General features: G+C 40.9%; 2 protein-coding genes across 8 annotated transcripts; one reads left to right on the top strand and one right to left on the bottom strand.

The window, feature by feature from the left end:
• Positions 1-14,562, top strand: LOC121194251 (transmembrane protein 50B). Of its 6 annotated transcripts, none has more exons than XM_041056998.1 (7): positions 1-131; positions 1,046-1,280; positions 3,143-3,255; positions 4,557-4,624; positions 6,707-6,799; positions 12,580-12,637; positions 13,760-14,562. In XM_041056998.1, the coding sequence occupies exons 2-7, from the start codon at positions 1,182-1,184 to the stop codon at positions 13,803-13,805; spliced, it is 477 nt and encodes a 158-aa protein (XP_040912932.1). In that variant the 5' UTR covers positions 1-131; positions 1,046-1,181; the 3' UTR covers positions 13,806-14,562. The 6 variants fall into 6 exon arrangements, with proteins under 6 accessions (XP_040912932.1, XP_040912937.1, XP_040912936.1 ...); XM_041057003.1 differs by having other exon boundaries at positions 50-131; positions 1,079-1,280; XM_041057002.1 differs by having other exon boundaries at positions 63-131; positions 1,083-1,280.
• A 441-nt stretch (positions 14,563-15,003) lies between these two features.
• On the bottom strand, positions 15,004-21,219 carry ifngr2 (interferon gamma receptor 2). 2 transcript variants are annotated; one of them, XM_041056997.1, is made up of 7 exons: positions 20,977-21,219; positions 20,085-20,205; positions 19,423-19,592; positions 18,438-18,583; positions 17,656-17,800; positions 17,054-17,202; positions 15,004-16,710 (listed from the first exon to the last, which is right to left on the bottom strand). In XM_041056997.1, exons 2-7 carry the CDS (start codon positions 20,138-20,140, stop codon positions 16,618-16,620), a joined length of 759 nt encoding a protein of 252 aa, XP_040912931.1. In that variant the 5' UTR covers positions 20,141-20,205; positions 20,977-21,219; the 3' UTR covers positions 15,004-16,617. The 2 variants fall into 2 exon arrangements, with proteins under 2 accessions (XP_040912931.1, XP_040912930.1); XM_041056996.1 differs by having other exon boundaries at positions 20,921-21,218.
• Positions 21,220-22,398: the final 1,179 nt, after the last annotated feature.

The raw sequence follows: 22,398 nt of genomic DNA on the forward strand, positions 1-22,398 counted from the left end.
CTGGTGGCGGTAATGCACTATTTCGTTGTTAAAAATGTCATGAAAAATCAAGAAGAAGAAGGAGGAGAAGAAGAAGAGCGCCCAACAAGCCTTTCAATGGAAACTGAAAGCTAACACGGGCTCATGACAAGGTGGGCAGCTGGACGGAGTTAACCCTTCATGCAGAATATTTCACAGTGGGTCATAACTTAATTGCCTGTGGTTAATGGGTTTAAAGTTGTTGACGTTCATGCTCGATGTTTGCTAGCCGTTAGCTTCCTCGTTAACTTTGTGAAGAATAAAAGCTGCAGCGTGAGCAGTTAGCTGCCGTTAACTCCCTACACTATGGCTTTGACATCCCAGGAAAGATCCGTGCGTTACGGTTATTAAGCCACTAATGGTGCAATGCTAAGAATACACAAGCCATTGTTTTCTCTAAAGAGCGCTGCTTCGGATGAACCATAGCCTCGCGTTAGAAATAGTATCGTTATGCTAACGTTGAAGCTAGCTTAGCCTACTCTAGCTGTCAGTCGGACTCTGGTTTGTTTCTGTTCCCTGTTCCGTGACTTTTAGGAGCTGGTAGTTTAGATCCTATAATAGTGGGCTTATCTGCAGGTATGCACTGGTTGTGGTTATAAAATGAAATGTAACACTGGTTGAACAGCTTTCGTTGTCTGATTCATTAAACGTGCAGCCCGGTATAAATCACTGTTCCAGTTTTAGTTGTCTTTTACAATGGCTTGAGATGGTGGGGAGACAACTTTCAAAATCAACCATTCATAATGTTTATAAATTTATTAAAATAAGAGCTACCTGTTGGATTTTATGCTGAATACTAAATGAATTCAGGGCAGGATACAGGCATTGCTTTCCTAACCAAATATAAGTGAGCAGGGCATCAACAAGTGATCAAACGATTCACAAGATTGGTACAGCAGTCTGTATACAAGTGACATATTTTTGTCCTTGAGTTATCTGAAAGCTATTTCTGTGTCTGTAAAAACACATGAGGTCAGTGGTTACCTGTCACAAGATGACACATGCTTAATGTACATATCTTCTGCAGGCAGCTTTGACAGAATCTCTGATCTCCTGGAAGGTAGCAGGTGGAGCAGGTGTCAACAGAGACGGAGCCAGGAGGGGGACTGATTTACCTGTGAAGACAAGGAAAAAGGAGGAGACGGGCACAAAGAGGGCTGCAAATGGCTGGCTTTCTGGATAACTTCCGCTGGCCAGAGTGCGATTGCATCGACTGGGGAGAGAGGAGGAACGCAGTGGCTTCTATTGTGGCTGGAGTTCTGGTGAGTGGTCTTGCAGAGAGAGAGAGAGGCTGAACGACTCACATAAAAAATGTAAAATAAACATAGAATTTGCCTTGAGAAATGTTAGGGTGTAACTTTGTTTGTGTGAGTATAGGCTGAGGCTTCTTGATGTGCATTTCAAGTTAAAGTTAACGTTTCTTTTTCATTCCCACAATAGAAATTCTGTTGAAATGAAATAGTTTGCCAAGACTAGGGTATGAAACCCTGAAAAACATCAAACTATAAAAGCGCCAACACAAGAACAAATCTATGGGTGCATCAGAACCTGGATTTCTGTATGTAAAGAGGTCAATCAGCCTGTAAAAAGGGTGGGAGAACTTCCTTCTGTATCATCTCCGTCCCTGTAAGTGTAAACCAAATATGCTAAGTTGTATGCTAGATTTCATCACCGAGGTACAATGACATTCATGAGTTTGCGTAGGTATACTAAGCTAAAAACCTGTGTCCGGTGTCCTCTTTTTGCACTGAGATGTGAATTAATGGACATGTGGTGTGGGAGTTGGCTCTGCTTTATGTACAGCAAGAAACTGGCTTACTGCTCACCGAGGTTTGGCATGTGAAAATAACACACACCTGTCAAAAACCATTCGTATATCAGTGCAAGACAGGCTTCATTTTACTTGCCATTGCTCCATGTTCTCAGTATCCCATCTGAAAATGCATTAGAAATTGGTGTGATTTCAGTACACACTGACAGAAACACACACACACACACAGCAAAAGTAGTATGAAAAGAAATAGTAACTGTCTTTGTTTTTATTGTTGTCTCAATCACAAACCCCAGAGAAATTGTACTTGTGCTTCAGAGGATATGACCTCCATGCTAGGAGGTGTGGAAGCTGTGAAAATGTTAATGGATCCTGTCACTCTTATCTTCCTCCTCTGTCTCTAGTACTCTTCTCTTCTTTCTTGTCTCACACAGCATTTACGGAAGGAGCTCAGTCGCAGTATTTCAGTTCCTCAGTGGTTTATTACAATGAATTTGAAAGCAAGCCTACCCAAGGCAAGCTGTGGTTGGCCTCTATGGATCTGAATTACAGTACTGATTTGCCGTTGATAAACTAATTGTTACACATTTGCGTAATTGTGCTATACAGATGAGTCAGATTCCTTTATCTTTTTACAGTTTTTTTCATGAACAGGGCCTGTGGATTTCCTGAGAAGTGCTTTAGAAACTGCTACTTACTACCTAGAGTCTAGACTACTCTATTTAGCAAATTCTGTGTCTGTGATGAAGTTATGAAGTTGCTTTTCTATCTCTCAGTGAACTGAGTTGGATGTATTGATCTTGATTGATTTTGCTGCTTACTGATCACTTTCAGCCTTATGAGAGGTGTGTTAAGTTACTGCTGATGCTGACGCTGCTTCACACAGGGAAGGAAAATACAATGTATTTGTCATGTCATGTTAGCAGGGCTTCATTAGTGTTGCTCTGCTTCAGTCAAAACAGGTCTGCTCAATCAGACATGGGCATATTCTGCTCATATATTCTGCTGGTCAGCTGATTCGTTTGAAATTGAATGCAGGGAGGAACAGTAGAAACAGGAACAGCCACAGTGGGCTGAAAGGGCTGCAGGCCACAGGTTTCTACTGTGGTTTGTGACCAGCACACTTCAACAACTTTACCTTACTGTGCTTTGCAATGCAACAGTCATGACTTGACTGCCCACAGCTGTACACAGCACAGCGTGGTGCGACTGCCTGCAATGGAAAAACTCTATATCTCCCTGTGTTCTCTCTTTTCCACTACTTTCCCCCAACATTAGAATAAAAGAGTCAGCTAGTGGAACTGCATCATATTCAGACACCTCAAATATCAACTCTTTATTCTCTTCTTCCAGTTCTTCACAGGCTGGTGGATCATGATTGATGCAGCAGTGGCGTATCCGACCAAGGAGCAATTGAACCATGCCTTCCACACATGTGGTGTCTTCTCCACCATAGCATTTTTCATGTAAGTGCTGGGCACTCAGTGTTGGAGATCTATCTGTCTGTCTGTCTGTCAGAGTCACTGAGAATGTGGAAGCAGTTCCTTCAACAAAAACAGTGTTAGAGAGTTTGCACACACCTGTAGAGAACGTTGCATCTGGGTCGTTGAGAGAATTGGGGAAAATAAATACAAAAAAAGAGAAACTGGTTGGTACTAACACAAAATTTAAACTAACTTAAAATAACTCTGAACCTGTTTTTTTTTTAAGTTTAGGTGCTGTTCATCAGATTTATGTGAGGTGAACCTAAGTAAGATTTAATGATGGGCTGCCACACGGGTTCTGGTCATGTCTGGAAAGCAATGCAGTGCAAGGATTTCTCCGCTGCAGAGCCTGAAATATTATTGAAGACACCATTAGAACTGCAGGTTCCATTCACTAAAGCACTCATTTTCTGTAGCATTCTTCACAAACTAATGAAGTTACTAAATCAATTCTTTATGTGCTTATTTATCTATTATTTATCATACAAACAACTATTTATAGTTTTGACCACTTTTTGGTCTCATAACAATTTTTAATGTCACATAACATCACTGTAGCAGATTTCTACTTTTAAAAATAGCCCAGACTTGGTTTCAATTACTTGCTTGTCCCTTACAGTACAGAAGACAGAGTCAAGGTAGCAGTAATAGTGTTTGAATATCTACCTGTTTACGTGTGTACTATCTCAGATTTGATCTGGGATTGTCTGACAGTGCGGATGGAACAGAGGATCAGTCATTCATGATGAGTAGAGATAAATGGTTTTCTGAGGCCAAACACTGAAACCCAACAAAAATAACAAATGTCTCAAGTTGGCCTGTAATGTTTACTCTGCCAGTATACAGATAACATTCATCTCATTGGGTAAAATATTTGATAATTGTGACTGGTTTAAAATGTGAATAAATAATACAACAGAATAAAAATAGAAGTAAAAGAGAGGGAATACTGGACATAGATTCATCAGGTGGACTCAAACACCACTCCAAATGTACTGTACTGGGCAGCTTCCAGGTGTGTCACTCTGTGAATGGGATCAGGGTGTTCCTGTAAAAGTGGAGTTGCCTCTCAGTGAAACTAAGCTGAATAAATAAAGGTTTAAAAAAAACATAACTAAAAGATAAGCACCTGTTGGCTGACAGGTTCACCATATTAGTGTACAAGGTGATGATGCATGAATTTGTTTGCAACTTGTTTTCTCTTCTACCAAAGGAATCAGTTATTGCAGGTTGAAGATGGAGTTTCCTCTTCTGTGAATTGTTTACTGTGTCTTTATTTTTAGGATCAATGCAGTTTCTAATGGCCAGGTGAGGGGAGACACGTATGGAGAAGGCTGTCTTGGCAGAACAGGTATGTTTCTCTAAGTGTTTCTTTGTGTGTGCGAGTGTGTGTGCACGTTAAATGTCCAGAAACAACAAACAACAGCAACAAACGTGGCTGTTCCCAGAAATCTTGTTCATTGTCGACATGCATTTACCAGTAAACTGTGCTGTAGCTGACTGCTTTTTTTTTTTTTTAGCACTATGAACATAATGGCTGCTTGCATATAAGTGCAGTCCTAATCATCTGCTGGATGGCTTGAAGGCTCTGACCTCAAGGCTGTGGAAAACATATGAAAAAAAGCAATTAATATAAGATACCAAAAGATATGATGGCTCGTTGCTGCCACCTTGACAATAAAAAGTCTGCACTGTCTTCTTGTAACAAAAAGCCTTTCTTGTTTGAGACATTTGACATTATGAAAATATAATTTTTACAATTATTATTTATTTAATTTTTATTTTAAGATACTAAGTTATTCCGTTTTTACAAGAAACTTCTCGTTACCTAGTGTATGTATTTGTGTCCATACCATGGAAAATGTTTATTACTGATTTCACCCTGATGCACTAACTAGTCGTATCTTAATGGTTATACAATAATAAGACAGCAATGACTGCATTAAAGTAAGGTTAATGTGTGATACAATGGGCTATACTGTTACTAAAAACCAGTTGTGTTCTGTAATACCTGTAAAATCACTTAAATAGTTCTGTACTGTTGCCTGTTCTGTTAATTCATTCCTAATTCCTTAGGGCCTGAGCACTGAGGCGGCCCCTGGTACAAGGAACCTATCGTCTTTGTAGCAGTCACTTGGGGGGAAGCTGGGGGCCACACATATTATACAAGCGTTTTGGCCAGTAACTCCCACATTATACATCACACATTCCAAAAACTTACTTCAACACATTCCCTGAATTGAGCTGAAGCTGAGGTAATCCAAATGTTATACAGGACAGATTTGTACTAATAGTGTGCTGTTTATCTTTACATTGGTCTGTACGATGTGTATCATACGTAGCTTTACAAAACAGCCTCGTAAAGCCATAGTGTAAACCCAAGGGGAAGTCAGCCATTTTTAATTACGTGTGCAATTTTAGTCTATATCTTTGTCATCTACAGGCGTGGTATTTCCTCTTACTCCTAGAGAGGAAATCAGATTGACATCATATGTGGTCAGTGTAATCTAAAAACCTAAATTGCATAAGTTTTAGTTGTTGTTGTTTTTGTTGAAAGGCGTGTATGTGGCGGCATGGCGAATTTTGTTGTCTCACTTTGAAGCAAGAAGCTGTTGTAACTTGAATATACATACTCATTAGTGCGGTGTCCAGTGGTCACAAAAGTGCTCTGTATCTGACAATCATGCAGATTCAGAGCCATGTTAAATGAACTGAGGGGGCCCATTCAACACTACTCGCACCTTTAATTATTATTATTAGGGCGTGAGAACTGAGAAACTGCCAGTTCTCTTTTTACGTGACACTCTCAGCTGTTGTTCATTAGGGCTGGTGAGTCTTCATTCAGCTAAATTAATGAAATTATTTGTGAGGACCAGTGCATCGGATAAAATAATTTCTGTATGTTAAGGTTATATCATATTTAGGTTAACAGAGGCCACAGCAGCCTACATGATAGTCTCTGAAATATAATGTTCTATTCCATATGCTTTTTGCTCCTTCTGATCAGTTGTTTCTGCCAGTCTATGTATTGATGTACCTTTTCCCAGGTGTGTATGTGTGTGCGCGTATGCGTGCACATGTGGATGTGTGTGTTAGGATTAATCATGTATACCCACAGCACAGCTGGGAGAGGAGTATGCGCCATTTAATTAAGCCTCTGCCCATCAAAATGTCTGTACATGTCCCTACACAAAAATGTTCTCTCTCTTGTGTCTATTTATCTGTTTCTGTCTCTGTCTGTCTGTCTGTCTGAAACAACTTCCTGTGCACAAACTGCTAATTTTGGTTTCGTATTGTTTAATGCACACAGAACATTGCACTGTCTTCATACCTTGCTCTGCTTGAATTTATTATAGTCCAGACATTTCTAAAGTGAAAGTGAGGAGTGACTAGTGAGCAAATGAAAGTGATTAGCACGTCTTTGTCCTTGCAGGAGCTCGTGTCTGGCTGTTTATTGGTTTTATGATAATGTTTGGCTCGCTCATCGCCTCTATCTGGATCCTTTTCGGTGGCTACGTGGTGCCAAGTGAGTATTTATTCATCTGAGCCACAATGTCTTCCTGTCTTACCATTCCATCTTTGCCACCCTCTTCTGTCCCTGTTTGTCTTTTTGTACTGCACAAGCTTTTGATCTCTCAGATCAGTTTAGTTCCCTCAGATGATTTAATCAGTACCAGATGTTTAATCAAGTTTTGACTCATACATTCATGACTTCACCCACTGAAGTGTGTGTGTTAAAAAAGAAATATTTGTACCGACATAAAAATGAAATCAATCAATTGTGCTTTGTTTTGATTTGTAGTACTTGATCAGAAATTTGTGATACAGAGTGAGGATGGGAAATTTTGACCTACCTCATCACTGAAAAAGGGACTATATTGTGTAATCACAATGTTTATGTTGTTTCATTCAGTGTGATAGAAAGTGGCAGTTGCAATGAGCAGAAGGTATGTAGTGGAGATTTCTCTGTGAGGTGTGTGTTACTGAAAAGGAGAAGCTATCACATGCTTCATCTTGTCCTTACTTTTAGCAATCTCTACTGGCATCAGAAGCTTGGAGAGAAGCCTAACAGCCCACACTGACCCATCCCAGTTCTTGTGCTCCCAATGATCTCTCTGTAGCTGCTGTAGCCCCGACCTGTAAATAAATCAGCCCGAGGCTTCTGTCACTGCCTTCAGCCAGCTGGAGTTTGGTTGCAGTGTACTCAGGAGGTAGTGTTAGCCACTAACACCAGCATAACTTGTCTTGGGTTGACTGTTGCAGCAGCTATTGTCTTCTCAATGATTTGTAGTACCATTGTTATTTTTAATGATACTGCTATGTGTGTTGCAGACTGTTAATCTGATGTTAAGATAGAAGGCAGCACTGAATACAGCAGAGAGTGACATTTTTTCAGGAAGTGGAAAGATGAAAGTAGGCATGTGGAGTTGCTGTTCTCTCCCTGCCTTGATGAGTTAGTTTGTGTTCTCATGTGACTTTTGGTGTCTTAAAGGGTTTGGATCTGAACTAACACGTTATATGGTTGTGAAAAGAATCATTTTTAATTTTGCAATAAGTGTCCAGTTTTGAAAATCCAAATATATTTATAGAATTTATCTTTTTCTCAGAAATACATCTGCAGAAATGTTGTTTCAGTGGATGGCCACTAGATGGCTAAATGAATGGTTAAAATGAGTGCAAAGTGGAGAAGAAGAAAAACTGGGCATTCTTGTACCCCACTGCCAACCACAACAGACTCTACAGGAAGGGGCCGTGGCATTAGGTGGGCTTGGCTTGCGGTGCTGCGTTTTTTAATGCAGGGCTAAAGTCTGTGTGGACACAGCCTCTGTGACTCTTATATTGGTTTTCTGATGCAAGGGGTGGTTGATCCTTTGGTGATAAGCCCTTGAGACCGAGGTAGCTGATGACTGCACAAAGGCTGATGTGTCCATGGTCTCAAACAGAGCTGACTTTCAGTTTTCATTCACCTGCAGAACAGAACAGAAACACCACAAAAGTTATTGACTTCACTACAGAATCGATCTCCTTCTACCTTAGGACACAACACTGATCAATCACAAATTCAATCAACATTCATGGGAGATCCATAGTTACAAGCATCACAGAAGATTTTAGCAGCTAAATCTTCAAAGTATATTTCTGTGTCCCTTCAGAATATTTCCTTTTAGCAGTGGAAGCCTGGTTTTCTGACTGGAGTACCTCACTCCTTTCTGTCTTCTTTCTACCAGTTCACTCTTTTATCTGATGACCTCCTCTCATTACACTGCCAGAATGGTACATCTGCTCTGATCTAGGCATAGATAGCTTTCACTTTCATATTGCATATCTGTCAATAGCTTGAAAAATCCCCTTTCCTCTGTCAGAATGGTGGTAGGGTTTTATTAGTTATTATTAGTATTAGTATTACAGCTGTCATTATCTGCTTTTTTCAGTCAACAACATTATTCATTCCTTTTGGTGTGAGGACACTGTATGACAGGAAGGCTGAATATCTCTGTCTGATCCTCATTACTGTAGCTCAGATACCAGATATAAGGCACTGCAGCACTGTCAAGTCAATAACAAAGAGAGAAAGAGGTATGAGTTATCAGGTCCTCCCAGTAATTCCTGCTTAAATTATTACCGTGTTTTTAATTAAACCAGTGTTCAGTGTCCATTTTTAGTACATTAATTTATGCTTAATTTTCCACTCTGCTTAGGAGACATTTTGTATTATTTTAGGCCAGCTTTAATGTAAATAATTACCAATTTTGACATATTTTTCTGCTTCTGTGCTCTGTTTATTATTCTAACTAATCTGCTGAGCACACAGTATCCACTAACTGTTCTGTAATCTGAATGCTGGCCCTCTAACATTGTTCCCTGCCAGCCCTGTTTGTATCATGTTTTATATGCTGCATGTCCTTGTCCTCCTCTCCTCTATTCCCTGCTGTCCTATATTCTTCCTTTTCCTCCTTTCACCCAGCCCGGCCATCAGCAGGAGGGTCCCCCATATGAGCCAGGTTCTACTCTAGGTTTCTTCCTGTTAAAAGGGAGTTTTTTCTTGCCACTGTCGCCTTAAGTACTTGATCTGGGGTCAGGCTCTGGGTCTCTGTTAAGCGCTTTGAGACAATTGAACTGAAATTGAATTTAACAGTATGTATGGATGGGTAATGAAAGGAAAAAACCTGAGTAAATGCAGTGGAGACAGAACAAAAGCAGATGTTTCTATAAATGGCATGAGAGCTCACTGACTGTCTCTCTGGATTAACATGGTGTTAATTATATGCTGTGATTGCCAGATAATTGTTAATGAAACCATGGAAATTGGAGGTCTTTATGGGTCCACGGTCTGAATAGCAGTCTAAAGGATCCAGCTGCTCAAATGACCATGGGGGTATTTGGATATCTACTCTAGCCAGTGTAACCGTGTCATTAAGCTGTCCCCTGTACAGCTGTTACTTCGTATTTGAAATCCAAAGTTTTGTTAGCATGTGGGAAAAAGTTAATTATTTGAACTCTCTTGATCTGTTCTGTGAGTGCAACAGAGCGTTAGACAGTTTTCCTTGTCGTGCACTTAAAACCTATTTCTGTGGTATTGACCTATCAGTAAACTAAGATAATAACAATAAATGGAGGAGGATTTGCAAGCAAAGTTGTGCTGATCAGATGAACACGACACAGAAGCATCTGATGGCATCTTGACTGGAGGAGGGCTGATGCTGATTTGCATATGACTTAAAAAAGAAAAAAAACAAACCAAGATGGATTTCAGTCAGATGTTTGATCTGACCTGTGAAGACGTTTAGATGTATGACTACGTGTAATCTGTAGTTTAAGTACGAGACACTTGAAGTGGCACATGTAAGTGGTGCCTGTGACTGAGGGAACTGTCTCTTCCTGCTTGTAAAAACTTGTTTTCATTGTTGGAAGAACAGTGGCTGCTCTAATTAATAACGTTGAATCAAATATGCCATCGGACGAACAGTGTCTCTGCTGGTAACATATTTCTGAGGACCTGTTGTCAAAAAAAAAAAAAACAGTCCTGGATTATCTTATCTCTGACACTACACTGCAACCTGAGCTCATCCATACATTATGGTGACTAAAGTAACATGACCACACTTTCCTGTGACTCTCACTCAACTGAGAGACTCATTTCTAAATAGCTCCTCTGCTTACTTTACCTATCACCTGGCTCTTTGGCTCAGTATCCAAAGCTCAAGCTCTCACTGTAAATAAGGGGTTTGGAAAAGTTTGTTCTGTGAACTGAAGGCTTTGCTCTTTTGCCACCACCTTCTCATTCAAGACCTGCATTGCTCCAACTGATATTTGCAAGTGTTTGTTTATAGTACGCTCCTGTGATCATTTAACCTGCTGATGATAGACACTGCAAACATCACCCAGGAGTAGGGGTGTGCCATCTAAGTCACCTCACGATTGGATTCGATTACGATTCACAGTGCTACGATTCGATTATTCCCCGATTATCGATGCATCTCGATTAATCTTTTTTTTTCCCACATAGAATGTTTCTTTTCTCAGTTACTTGTAAAATAATGTATATTTTTACATATCCATTCATTGAAGTAAAACACGTTTCTCTTTTCTAACTCCTCTGATAAAAGAAGAAAAAGGCATTAGCTCTGCCTTTTTCATTTATTGATGTAGATTAAAAACAATAATAATAATACTAAAAATATATATTGTGTGGCTGTACTGACATGATTCTGATTTGATTATTTTATTATGAACATGTACATGAAAAAAATGTTAAAAAATAAAAGAAAAAATAGGGAAAGGAAATGGATAATATTTCCACTTCTATTACAATCTGATATCTTGATTTACATGTCCAGAAAGTAATCCTCTTAAATCTTATTGTATGTGCATGTCAGCCAGATTGTTTCTCATATGGATTTTGGACACTATATGGTCACTGCGCGTATTCTTCCGTTTCCAGTCAACGGAGTGTTGACAGAATATGCAACACTCGACGCTAACCCCTCAGTACAGAGCCGAGCAGTTGGCGTCGAGTTTCGCAGTTTTTTCGCCGACGAACACAGAGCCGTAGGCAGCCGCTTCGCCATGATTGCATTGTTTTGAAGGGGGAGGGACTTAGTCTGTGGAAGGGGCTTGTTGTGCCACCCAGATTTGCTTCCCTCCGTGCAGTTTTCCCCTGACACACGTTCCTCTTCCACACGAAAACAGCATTGCACTCAAATTATGTCAAATTCCGGGATATTCCGCGTTAAAATAGATTCTGTTTTAGTCGGCCAATTCCGCGATTCAGTGATCGCGGAAATCATAGGGCCCCATAATATGTCCGGGGGGCACGCGCTACTTTTTTTTCGTTCCGACCGCTGCACTTTCCTTCCGTTATTAAAAGAATCGATTTTTGAACATTTATGAATCGATTCTGAATCGTCAAGTGTCGCGTCACGATTAATCGATGAATCGGGCACACCCCTACCCAGGAGCCAGTCAGTCAGTCAGTCAGTCAGTCAGGTTTTTCATATCTTTGAGTTGGTGCACACTTTCCCTGCCTAGATGAGGTTAACTACAGCCAACTCACTGTGGCAGGTTTGTGGAACACATTTTAAGGCAGTTCAGAGTGCTGTGTCTGAGACATGAAAAACATTAAAGAAACACTTTACACTATCTGGACCAGGGATATAGTGTGAACAACAATAGTTTTTGAATGTTCTCTGTGTTCTCCATGCTGCTTGCAACACAAAAGTGGCCCAACTGTGTTACATCAGAAAACAATTTATACAGGCACTGCACAGCAGAACTCAAGGCAAAGTTTCTCTTTCCATTAGTTTCTAATGTTATTGCCAAGTCTTATCTCTGTAACAAGCCCACACTGACTGTGGGCTGAATCAGCAGCAGTCCATGCTTTTTTCTCACAGCTGGGTATCCACACACAGTGGCAGTCAAAGCACTGGCAGTTTGTTCTTCACTTTTTCTATTTTTGTCAGTGAGTTGACCACCATGTAGCAATGTTAACTACCTATCACATAATTGAACTTTTTGCATTTTCTGCTAGTAAGTGGACCTCAAGATAGTTTTGTCAAACAAGGTCAAGAGAGAACCTGGACGTTTCAGACTGCAGTAGTTCTTCTGATTTTGTAGTTGATCTTGAACTGTCAAAGGTGCTCAGTAGTCAGTAGTTCTCTATTTGTCTGACTTGCTCAATTTGTCTCAGTCATACAAACCTAATAGTTTGATCTTCTCAGTTTCACTTTCATCTTCACATCTTTTAAAATCCCCTTACATACTTTACTGTTATTGACTGTGGTATTTATTTGTTTCTTAATTTTTCAGAGAATGAAGTGGCACCAGGCCTGGCTGTATTCTTTCAGAATGCCTTCATCTTTTTTAGGTGAGTATAACATGAAACTATACTGAAATCAACTTAGTAAACAAGAGTTAAATTTTAAGCAACTTTCACAACCTGTTCACGGGTTTTGAGTCTTTATACTGAAAAACTCTGTTGTGCTGGACAGCAGGTATGAAATATGATTCATACATGATAGAGCTGGAGAATTTAACACTTTATATAACCCTTTTCTAGTTTTTCTCCTGCAGCATTGACTGTGATTTACCTCACTTCAAATGTAAATATCACAAACACGTACAGTAGCTAGATATATGTCTTTCCTTTGTGGCCCAGTATGTTAGTATAAAAAAAAAAACATGCACTATATTGCCAAAGGCACCTCAGTGTTAATATGACTGTGGACCATCACACTCCCAAACCATGCATCCACATCATTAGTGTCACTGACTCACTACTCCCCACTGCTGCTTAGTGCACAGAGACCGAGACGACTTCTTCATGTGACTATAGTGATGCATTGTGGGGAAAAAAGTGGTTTTAAGAGCATTGTTTAAAATTCTGAAATTCTGCCCTTATGTCTTTTAAAACATAAAAAATCTTCTCAAATGATCAGTCCCTGGAAACATTATGCGTTTATGGGCCTGAGGCAGGAAGTGGCGAGGCCGGCTGACACAGTGTGGTTACGACACGTTACAACACCATGTACAGGTTCTGACATGTATCTTAATGCAAGAAACACAATATTAGTATTACCTGACCAATCACAGTCCTTACAGTCTCTCTATGGTGCCTTCATATTCACCATGGTGTAGACTCTGTAGCTACATGCAGTAATGCACAACTATAAATGAACTGTTACACACAGCTAAGTGTGTATCACAATCAGTCAGAGCCAAAATCAGAATATGGGGAGCAGTGTATCATGAGTTTCAGCCCTAAAATTCTAAAGTTGCTAGAGGAGAAATTTGATGACTGCATGTGTGGATTTTATACTTGCAGCAGTGTTTGTTGCTCCACCACTGAACATCACAGATGATGACACATAATGGTGTAGAAATATCCTCTCTTATTTTTGAAGCTCCACTAAAAGAAGTGCTGATGATGCAGAAGTCAGTGTTTCTTGTTCTGAAAGAGTCATGTGTTTTTCCTGTTCCCTCTCTGCAGCACTCTGATCTACAAGTTTGGCCGGACTGAAGATTTATGGGGTTAGAGGGTCTGTCTTATTACTGACACACAAACACAGGGTCCTTAGGGTCAGTATTTTAAGTAAAACATTTATAGAACCTCCACTCCAAACACATGAATCCATAAATTTTATAACCAGCACTGCTTTTTAACTGGCAAGCACACACACACACACACACACACACACACACACACACACACAGGCTCTGTCACTGGTTTGTTGGTCATTTGTGTATTTTTTGTTTTGTTCATGCTGTTTAAATGAGGGAATTTCTGTTTGTTGTTGTGAACTGAGGAACCAGGCTCATTTAGTTTCATTGCATCTCCAGTGAATCCCCATATGTTGAGGGTTACAGTGTAATTTCACTGTAGTGTATAAAGTGTGTAAATATGTTGTGAGGTGGATGTCAGAGCAGCCTCTTTTGTCTTCTTGCACTTTGTCCTGGTTTATCTCCTGTTTGTAAAATGAGATGTAAGTATTCAGGTTCTTGGGATTTTTTTTCAGTAGCCACTTAATGTCTGTAAATATTCCAGAAGAGAACAAATCTTGTGAAGCTGTCAATCAGACTGCTGTAGTAACAGTATTAAGGAACTCGTAATGGGCTCCTTTCTACCACATATAGATGTGAAACTTTTTTAATCAAGTGAGATACACCTGTACCCTAAGGCTTTGACCTGTACAGGGTAAAGGGAAGATGGAAACAGCCTTTTTATCATTCTTCTGACCTGTCAAGCTCCTAAGATGTGAAAAATAAAAACAAAAAGTGTCTTATCGGCCAAAAGTGGACTGTCTGTGTCCATCAGCTGTGGAATATTCTTGTTTTTTTCTTTTTCCTTTCTAACCCAGTGGTGGTGGAGCCTCCATTAGCACATTTTACGGAAGGAAACCCACAGTTTACATTTGACATTTCATGTCTCCCATGTTGGCTAATCATGCATCACTGACATAACACACAGCTACCCAAGAAACATTTAGTATCCAAGTGTCCAATTACTTTTGAACCCCTGCAGCTTGAGTGCTGTGTGTTAAAAGGGCTGAATTGCCCACACAGCTATGGCTACTGAGAATTCTCTATTCTGATTGGCTGGAGAGAATATTTCACTGATTGATGGTTCGTAGTCTCCACATGATTCATGACAATCAAAATGACGCAAATTAAATCCAGGTACTTTTCACTTAGGACGTTTCCAGGTTGTACACAAAAAAATCATTTAATCCCTGGTCAGTATGAAAGTTTATTAGGAAGTTAAAGGAAGATAGCTTTAAAATATGTGGAGAAAAAAAAGCGGAGGGGAAAATAAAATTCTCTTGCAGGCTCTTACGTCTGAAGAGCTTTTAATCACACCAGGTTCAGCCCCTGTGACTGGTCACACAGTAAAAATGAAACATCAATACTGCAGCCAGGCCACATAAAGTATCCATGGAGACCAAAACTAACAGGAAATGTTCAGACAGATACACACAGAATTAAACAGTCTTTGTATTCAAGGATTAAACAGCAGTGTCTTTTCAGAAACTCCAGGGATAATCCAGACTTACTGTCACTCACTGTCAACACTTCATTTGACCGTGGCAGTTGCTGCCACTGTGTGGTGTAGATTATCCAGAGAAACAGGGACAGTGATTCTGACAGAGAGGATCTGGTGTTGAAGTTAAAAAAAAAAAGTTTTAATGCTTTAGAAACTAAATCTCTTTTGCATTTAAGTGAAAAAATATGTTTTAGTGACTAGGTGACTAGGTCAATCAGTGTAAAAGAGTCCATGAATAACTTCAGGAGTCAGACAATGAAACATCCAAATGACAGATGCGACTTGTACAAACAAATTTTGACAATGTAGACAGAGGTGGAGCAAACTCAAGTGAGTGCTTGGAGCCAGAAGATGCAGCTGATTTACAGGATGGAAGCTGACTCCCACAAACAGTTCCAACAGAAGCCTGTACTAAGAAGCAAGCTCTACATATCCACGATGTCTCTTAGTTATCTGGCTTCACTGTGCCTAACCTCGCTCCTCCTGGATCACCTGTACTACAAAGCTGGTTATCAACTGGCTCAGTTAACTCATGTTCACATGAAATGTTCCCTATAAGCACCATCGTCAGAACCACGATAAAGCATTTAATATGAGATGGAAAGAAATGGCAACACCTGCAGGTAAATCCAGGTCTATCGACATGCAAAACTAATATTCAACAAGGTGAAATGTAAACAGCATGATAATGTGACTAGAATAGAAACATTATAAAAAATGTACAACTGATACTGAATTAGTAACAAGCAGGTAAAAAAAAAATCAGTTAATGTGTTTCTGCTGCCAGAGGAGAGGAGAGGAGAGGAGAGGAGTAGTTCATGTCTGATCAGGTCAGTCTGACTGAAATGTTCATCTGTATTCATGGGATAGATTTAATAGTGTGTGGATCATTTCACTGAAAGACATTAGGTTTAGTTTTTAATCACAGTCAGAGAATCAGAGCTGTCAGGGATTCTGTCACATCAAAGAATCTTCGCTCAATTAAAATGAAGAATGAATGAAAACCTCCAAAAGCAAAACATTCCTTTAGAATCCTGTCGGGGTCCTGTGGAAACGATGACTCAGTTTTTCCAGTGATTTGATTGGCAAGTAGTTTGAACTGTTGACAGGTTTTGATCTGATCCTCTGAAGTTAACCTGCTCCGGAGCAGGTAAGTTACCATGGCGATGTAACCCTGAAAATTCAGGGTTAAGTCTGAAGTTAGCTGGCTACCTACAGATCTGGCTTTGTTTTACAGGCCAGGTCTGATCCTTGCAGTAGCAGGACAATAGGCAGGGCACAAGGGGATGGTGGGAGGGCAGCCGCCTTCATTCAATGGAAGAAATGATGTCATAGCGACCTTCGGTTGGGCTGCTGGTGAGGGCCGAAATGTGATGCTCAGGAAATGGCTCCAGGAGAAACTACAGGAGGAGAAAAAAAAATCAGTCACGTTATTCGTGTCAACCTGGAGCAGGAGTTGTTGGCAGGTTGGTGGTTGGTTTGCAGCGGTCCCACCCCCTTTATTTTCCCCTAACTTCCTGTCTATACACCTGAAGTGGAGATGGGTCAGACTCATCTGGTTGGTTACACTATTACAAACAATGCAGATTCCCACAATGGGCACAGACTCCTTATTGTGTAACAAGCTGATTATTCAACATATATAACCTGCTAATCAAAACACATCTCTCACAATCACACACATAAACACACAGTGTGTATACAGTGAGACCTGGTGGTCGTGTGGTCAGTGTTCGTGCTCACATGAGGTGGGATCTCGCAAGGAGGCTGCAGCCACTGTTTGATTCTCCTACGCTGGAAGATGAGGAAGTATGCCCCGCTAGTCATCAGGGCGACCAGGACCACGACAACCACCACCGCAACTATCGCCTCTGTTTCTTTCGCTTTGTGTCCTGGCAAATGTAAGGTACACATACGTAAGCATGCACACACAAACACACACACAAAGAGAGACAGAAGCAATCATTACGAGTGCAATAACAACAAGGAGTGTTTTACTGGTTTCTCATGTTGTAGCACATCCCAAAGGTGTTCTACTGGATCCAGGTCTGTATTTATTTATTTATTTATTTATTATTTTATTGATTTGCATTTTAAACTCTTATCTTTTATTTTTTCTCATCTTTTGCCTGTAACACACTGAACAGCTTCTGTGTGTGCGATAAGATTCTATAATAAATAAAACTGTCTCTCTTCGTTTCTCTCATCAACAGAGTGTCTCTGTCCTCAGAACTGTTCCAAACAAGCAACACAGCCAATCAGGTTCTTCAATGGCCCAAAACCACCCCACGTGTGCCTGGCTTAAAAACACTGCTTAGCAGCAGCATCTATGAACGTGGTCTTACTTGACTTGGGGATGACCTCACACTGCGTACAACGCTCCAGTCCAATGGGGTCGCTGTAGTAAAGATACTGCACCTTGGTACAGTATCGTTGTCCCTCCTCCAGGTTGGAGATGGACACCGATAACGTACCATCTTCATACATACGCTGGAGAGAGAAAGACATTTGGATTACACTGACACATACTCTGACCAGCAATAACTTCTGTTATTGTGCCATGAAAACATTCAGTGTTGGCTTTTAGCAGGTTACAACAAAGTACTGGGGACACTGTGGAACTCTGAGGGGCAGTTCTGTGTGAACCAAGTGTCTTGGTGCCAAATAAGAGCAAAGTACTTGGTACTGAACAGCTTTGATCCACGTGCCTCAGGTATGTACAGTGTGCTGTTCAGGGTTACGTTGGGGTCTCTGTGATTTCTAATGTTAACCCTCCCTCTGTGGTTTTAACGTCAGAGTGGCCTGTTGACATTATTTATTTATTATTATTTTCTCAGATGGTTATAAAGCAGTAAGTGAGCAGAGGTAGGATTTATCAGCTCGGGGGATGTGGTGAACAGGCCACCCGCACTAATCTGAGCTGGTTATTTGTCAGACAACAGGAACAAAAATCTTGTTCAGAGGAGTAAAGTGTGAATTTGTGCCGTATTTTTCTAAACAAATGACAGATTTAACCCTTTGTTTCAGCGTGAACTGACAGATCAGTGTGAATGTCGTCTTCCATCACCTACAGTGCACAAGAGGAAACAGTCCTCTGCACTCTCACTCTGCTGATGAGGAGTCTCACCTCCAGTGACTCTCCTTCTTTGCCATAGTAGACCCTGTGTTTTACATGGGCTGCATGTTCCGCGGTCAAACTGTTGTTCTTGTTCAAATAAACAGTCAGGGAGCCGGGCCGTGCAGTCAGATTGACTTCAGGGCTGCAGGTGTCGCCTGGGGAAAAAAAAAAAAAAAAAGAAACAAACCCACTGAGTGTGGACAAAAATCAGTGTCATTTCCAAACCATGTCTGCAGTTTTTATTCACTCCTTTGTGCAAAAACATTTCTCTTTCTGAACGTATCACTGAGCTCGAACACATGCATGCACACTCCAATGCAGCTACAAACTCCTCGCGGTAAACAGGGACAACAGTGGGCAAACCGGTTCACACGAAACAGCTCTACAGTCAAGCATGTAATAATGGATATGCTGTAAACCCAGCTCACTGAAGACCTGCATTTCTGCTCTTATTTACAAAACAAGGTGATCATTTCTTTCTGTTGTATTCTGCAGATCTTTACTGGGACAGTCACATAAAGTGACTCATGTTCTGATCATATTTGGCATTCAGAGAATTTCTGTATGCAAATGAATCTGTATGTGCAGGAGCACATGTATGTACAACAGCTTAATTGTTTGATAAATCCCACTTTTGCTGTTTGTTCACACAGTAAACACGAACACACCCCCAGAACAATCTACGTCATGTGAGATCTCACATGAGCACAAGCAACCGAACATAAATCACACACATCTGAACCTCAAGATTCTAACAGAGTGATGAGAGTGTGCTCCAGGTTTGCTTCACTTCACACCTTGTGGTTCACAGCGTGGTTAGGAAGGTTAACACCTACACCCTCACTACAAGACAGAAAGACAACTTTGATGTGACTTTGTCGACTGACGTTCTTATATGGCAGAGATCTGCGCTCGATGGCACAAACTGTGGAAGGTGACCATACACAGAACCAGTGTTGTCTGGTGGTCAGTCATTTACTGACTGGTTCCTTACTGTGTCTGCTGCAGGCTTTGACTGGTATTGACTTCAGGCCACGTCTCTCTGCTCGCACACGCAGCTTCACACAGCCGTGCTGGCTCTGATCCTTGGTGAAGGCGACATTGCATGAGTTGAAAGGTGTCTGGATGCAAGCTGGTACATCCTGCCACACTTTGGTGTTGAAGCTGAGGACAGGGATGAGAAACAGCAGGAGATTTACATGAGCCCAGAATCTGTGATGATGTGGGAGACACCTTTATTGAAAGTATGAAAAACATCAGGTCTTCAAATGATGATCATTATCCGTTTCCATTAATCTGCAGATTATTGTGCCAATGAATCCCTTCTGTCCATAAAATGACAGAAAACACTGTAAAATGACCATTCTAACTTTCCACAGCCCACAGGTGACGTCTTCAGATGTCTGGTTTGCCCAAAACAACAAAGTTATTCACTTTATTACTGTGTATGACAAAGAAAAGGACTGAATCCTCACATAAGAAGCTGAAATTATAACATTTTGCTTCAGAAATGGCAGAAACAATTATTAAATTATCAAAACAGTTGCTGATAAATGTTCTGTTGTTAGATGATTGATTAATTGAGACATAGTTGTAGCTCTAATACACATTACATAAAATGGAAGACTCCAGCGGACAGGATGACGCAGATCTCACCTGCTGTACTGGACAGTATAGGTGAGGTCCCTCTCCTCAGTGGCGGGGGTCCACATCAGCAGCCAATTATCAGTATGGATGTTCTGTGGTGGAGCCAACGTCGCCTCAGACAGGGCTTGAACTGGTGGGAACAGACAGGTCAGCGATTGAGGAGACAATGTTTGACACTTTAAGTCAGCCACGCATCACATCATAGTCTAACTAAGCTAGTAAATTCAGTCTAAGCCCTTTAACTGGCTCTAAGAGAACCTCTGACTTAACAACACGCAGCAAGGGAGCAAACGTATGTTTTATTAAATCAGACACAAAAATGGAAGCGTATATTGTCTCAGAGGCTAGCAACCTGATTATGTGCCTTTCTGCTGGTGAAACAGCACTGTGACGCAGGATCGTAGTGTAAAATGACGCAAGCACTGCGTCGCTTCTGGGAACAGCTGGAACAGGGAACGTGAGTAGGACGGAGCTGGAACAGGTGGAGCTGTTCACGTCTATTGCTCCTTCCATGAGTCGCTCACACACGGACCCCACAACGACAATAACACACCACCTATGCCTGTAGTCTTGGTGTTACATCTCCCGCCGTGAGAAGACAAAGAGCAGTCAGAAGTTAAAGTTAGCGCTGTTCGTCTACATGTACTTAAAGTCCATGTCCAACATGTCCCACATGATGTTTTCACTAGTGTTTTTGGCTGGTTTAACTGTTCCCTAATTAACAAAAGACAGCAGATTGGTTTAGACTGTTGTTAGAGGCCTGTGTGTGTCCCTCGCATTAGCACAGAAAGCTAAACAGCTTAGCCACACAGCTAACCCTTCTGTGTTGTGTGTTACTCAGTTACCTTGGACGACGGCTAGAAGGCACAGGAAAATGAAAAGCATTGTGCCAGCTTCATACCACTGAGTGCGACGAGTCCCCGAACAAAAGTGTCTCCACTGAAACCATAATGTCTCCGGACAGAACTACGGCCTCTCCGCTTCCTCACCGAAACACTAACTCAAAATCCGGGGAAACACAGGCAGGGAACTCAAGCTACTTCTCCTTGTATTTTTGGCAGCTGTCACAGCTAAACTTCCTGAAACGCCTTTTAAAGATAACAGCACCGATATTAAGGTGAGACTGAGGACAACAATCCAAATCCACTCATGCAACCAACACAAAGCATGAAGCTTCAGAGGAAGTTACTCAGTAACCACTCAGTCTGTGTCAGTCAGCGTGTGTGTGGGGGGATATTATATATACATACAGTACCAGTCAAAAGTTTGGACACACCTTATCATTCAGTGTTTTTTCTTTATTTTTATTACTGTCTACAGTGTAGATTCGTACTGAAGACACCAAAACTATGAAGGAACACATATGGAATTATGTAGTTAACAAAAAAGTGTTAAACCAACCAGAATATGTTTTATATTTTAGATTCTTCAAAGTAGCATCAATGTCCAACACTTACTTTGGTCATTAAGTCTGGGGGATATTCTTAAACTGTGTTTAAAAATGATGTCCAGTGTGACCACAACTTGGACACACACATTTTGCTCATAATTAAAAGATGATTTGACCTCTGATTGTTTTGGGGTTTTTTTTGTGGTGGGTGGAGGGGGGGGGGGGGGGGGGGGGGGTGTTAAGTACTGCCAGTGTAATCAGATGGTGCATGAGCTTGAAACAATGAAACTGTGTTGCAGAGAATTTGATGGCGTTTGAAAGCCTGCTTTAAAATACCCTTGTGTCAAAAAAAAAAAATACGTTCATACGCAGCGAAACTACAACAGCAAATACATTTGGAGGAAATGTAATTACACCTGGATTCCTTTTTTTTTTAATTAACGCAATGAGGAAATGTTGATTGACATTTTTTGCAAGACTCAGATGCAGTGGCACTGAACATATCAGTAAAATGTTTGTTTTCCACCACAACCACTGTTTCTTGGTTGGCTAAAGCAACCATAGGCAGCTCAACAGGTTGGTGCTCTAACTACTGCTGCCAAGCACACGATGGACCTAAATGCAGACACCACTACACAGGTGGATAATGATAACATCCATGGCCAGGAAACCAGAACTCAGGAACAACAACTGCAGGTACACACACAGCAAGCAACACAGCAGGGACACACTTGAGCAGGACACAGACTCCAGGACAAGAACAGCCAAGCTGACAAAGAGCCGGAATAAGACTTATACACAGGGGACTGCTGATAGGAGAACCAGTGAATCACATTAGGAAGACGCATACAATCAACAAGGCGGGAAACCAGACAAAGACAGGAAATAGACTAAGACTAGACACACAAGGAACAAGGCTACAAAATAAAACGG

This window comes from Toxotes jaculatrix, chromosome 15 (genome assembly GCF_017976425.1).
Source record: "Toxotes jaculatrix isolate fToxJac2 chromosome 15, fToxJac2.pri, whole genome shotgun sequence".
In the NCBI taxonomy this organism is placed as follows: Eukaryota; Metazoa; Chordata; class Actinopteri; family Toxotidae; genus Toxotes; species Toxotes jaculatrix.